The sequence below is a fragment of the Stegastes partitus genome, unplaced genomic scaffold, assembly GCF_000690725.1.
Source record: "Stegastes partitus isolate 25-593 unplaced genomic scaffold, Stegastes_partitus-1.0.2 Scaffold1978, whole genome shotgun sequence".
Taxonomy (NCBI): Eukaryota; Metazoa; Chordata; class Actinopteri; family Pomacentridae; genus Stegastes; species Stegastes partitus.
In genome coordinates, this window is record NW_007579709.1 from 110,038 (window position 1) to 113,394 (window position 3,357).

The 3,357-nt window shown below is 44.3% G+C and overlaps 1 protein-coding gene across 1 annotated transcript in view; it reads left to right on the forward strand.

Moving 5' to 3' along the window:
- tspan4a (tetraspanin 4a) overlaps positions 1–3,357 on the forward strand; it is a gene marked incomplete at its 3' end in the record, with an annotated part of 116,345 nt that overhangs the window by 108,884 nt on the left and 4,104 nt on the right. Inside the window, exon 4 of the mRNA XM_008303310.1 lies at positions 2,521–2,622. Within this exon, the coding sequence (XP_008301532.1) occupies positions 2,521–2,622 (102 nt within the window). The remainder of the gene's footprint in view (positions 1–2,520; positions 2,623–3,357) is intronic.

Genomic DNA, 3,357 nt, shown 5'->3' on the forward strand with positions numbered 1-3,357 from the left:
AAGGTTCTGCTCAGCCTGCTGAGGTCACGCCGCTTTAGAAAACTCTGAACATCGCAGCACATTCAATATTAAGCCCGGCCCGGTTGGGCGAGGCGGGCCTTGCAGACACCTTGTCGCGAGCTGCGATACACGAGGTTCTCGGTGCATTATTCATGGTGACAGCTCCGCTATTGGCAAGACTCGACTGTACTTCTGTAGCGCTGTGATCACGTTAAATTATGAGTGAGCAGTCAGACGGAGGAGAAGCCGCTCGCTTTTACATTTGGTGTTTAACAAAAACTGAATAAAACACCTCGATCCTGGTTTTTTTTGTGTCATTAACAGGATCTGGACATTTACAAGCAGGCAGATAATAAAAGTAAAAAAATAAAAACGTCACCGGGAGCTTTTCTGCTAAAACGCTGTCAGAGAGATGAATGCAGACATCACAGGCTCTGGGAGCTAATCTTTGTTTCCAGCTCTCACTTTGATGTGCCTTTTCCCTTTTCTATTATTTATATATTTGATTTTATTTTTATTTTTTTGAACACACAACATGAGGAGCAGGGATGTGGACCTGAGGCCTGCGGAGGATGGACGCCGCCTCCGGGAGACGCCTGGTGATGGATGGGAGGCTTCGGGGCTCTCTGGACCTTTTATTTTATTTTATTTTTACATCCAGAACCGCCGTCGGTGCTTGTAGTTCTGTTCCATCAGCAGATGTGCAGAATGTTTGCGTGCATGCGTCTGGAAGGCGAACGGGGAATAAATGATGACAGGGAAATCTATTGCTATGCTAATGTGATGCAAATGCAGGTGTGTCTCTGTGTGCCAGGGTTTTAATTCTCTCGTCCCGCCGCCGCTGCAGAATGACACCGCCGTTTGAAATCGTACGCGCATGAATGTGCAGGTTTTGTGGGATCAGCGTGCGAGTGTTTGGGCTCCACGGAGTCTGGCTGCGATGAAGGCCGACCTGAAAGGCAGCTCTCATTCTGTCACTCCACGCCGAAGCTGAGTCACCGAACGGATAAAACTACTGCCAGAAACATCCCTGAAGCTCGCTTCACCGCCACCAGTGTTAATGGACACTTCTGGAACTATGTCAGTGGGAAAAAAGTCTACCGGACCTCCTCAGAACCAGCTCGTTCTGTATCTGCAGAACCTTCATCTACTGACCAGAGTTCTACCTTCAGACTGTGAATGTTCCAGAGGTCCAGGTCCTTGAAGTCCACAGAGGAGGGTCCAGATTGATCACTTTAATNAAAAAAATAAAATAAAATGACAGAAACAAAATCAAGTTAATTGTAAAAAAATAAAATTAAATGTAAAAAAGTCCATCTGTATTTTTACCGGTAATAATCTTTATTGTTATTGATTTATGAAGCTTAGCTGTAAACGGCTGTTCTTATTTAGGTACATTCAGGATGAAATATGTTAAATAATAACTTATTGGACCATAATTTTACTGATTGTTTCTGCTTCGTTAACTAATGAACCCGTGATTGGAGTTGGAGATCAAACGGATGATTAACGAAGCTCCACTCGGACCTTAAAGCTTCTTTCATCATTGCTAATGACCAGACGTTCCTCCTCCTCCGTCCACCGACGTTCCTCCTCCTCCGTCCACCGACGTTCCTCCTAAACGCTGCAGAAACTCGCTTTAAGGTCAATTCTGACCAAATTAAAGCTCCGCGGTGATGCAACGCTCGCTCATCCTGCTCAGCGTCGCACCGCGTCGCCCTGAACAGAGGAAGGCTGCAGCTCTACATTATTTAAACGTTGTATTTGCATTTAAAAGTGATTCCTGGAAGAAATTTGGTCCCATCAAGGACGTCTACACCCACAAGAACCAGCATGCTGAAGAACCACACACACCTTTACACACACTCTGGACACCCAGGACTGGACCAACACACCCACACACACACACACCTTCACACACACTCTGGACACCCAGGACTGGACCAACACACACACACACACACACACACACACACACTCTCTGTCTGGTACATGTTTGCACTTCCTGTTTTTTCTATTGCACTTCCTGTTTCCATGTTTCTGTTCTGTTTTTATTTTATTCTATTTCTTGTCTTGTTTGATTTCATCTCATCTTGTTGCATTCTTTGCACTCAGACTTTAGTTCTGGATCTGGGAACGCTGGCTCATGTCACCGTGTAGCTTCTGTCCAGCTGTGTTTGGTTCAAATGACAACAAAGCCTCTGAATCTGAATCTGAATCTGAATCTGAATCTGAACTTGTTAACTGTAAAAAACAAAAGGAATCAGAGCGGAGCTGTAAATAACGTCAATGGTTTGTTCTTTGATGACACAAGACTGTAAAACTACAGAACTTTACGGCATTAAAATCAGCTGAACATAGAAGTTGTTCTAAGAAACCAGGCATCCGATTGTGGAGTTTGTTCTCAGTGAACCAGAACCAGCAGCTCCAGCATCTGAGCCGGTCTCGGTCCAGCGGGCCAGACAGGAGGTCTGTCGAGTCCTGTTTGTTTCTGACTCCGGCGTTTCCGTGTCTCCTCAGATCGACCAGTACGCTCAGACGGACCTGAAGAAAGGCCTGCAGCTGTTCGGCACCGACGGCAATGTTGGACTGACCAACGCCTGGATGATCGTCCAGACCGACGTAAGACCGTCACTTCCTGTTCAGGGCGGATGTAGCGCCAGTTCTGTCCTGACGGGGTTCATCACGAATTACAAAAAAAAAAAAATCTGTGTTTTCCAACAAGTTCTAGCAAGTTCTGCCTTTTATACAGCTGCTTAACAGCAGAAGGTCCAAACTGCTCTTTAACAGTTTGTGTTTTAATTTAAAATTATCCAGAATGTCTTGAAACTTGACCCAAATGACTTTAATGTGTTTATCGGTAAGTTCTGAATTGTTCTGGACAGATTTTGAGGCCTTTTGGGGACGTTTTTGTCATTCTGGACACATTTTGTGTCATTTGGGACGAGTTTTGAGGCACATTGGGTCATTTTAGAGAAGTTTGAAGACATTTTGGATGAAAGGCATGAAAATGATCCCAAATGTCTTGAAACCCATTTTGTACATAATTACAAAAAAAAGAGAGACTCAAACACTGTCCTGAACATTTGTAAACTCGTCCAAAATGTCTTGAAGCTTCTCTAGAATGACCTGATACGCCTCAAAACTCGTCCTAAATGCCTCAAAATCTGTCCAGAACAATCCAGAACTTGTAGAAAAACACTTCAAATCACTCAGAACTGGTCCTGAACAATTTAAAACGTCCAAAACGTCTTGAAACTCCAACAGAATGACTGTAAACCAGAGAAAAGGAATCGTAGCCAGAAGATGAGCCTCTTATCAGAATGTAGGAGAAACACTGAGACCTTTGATCTGCTG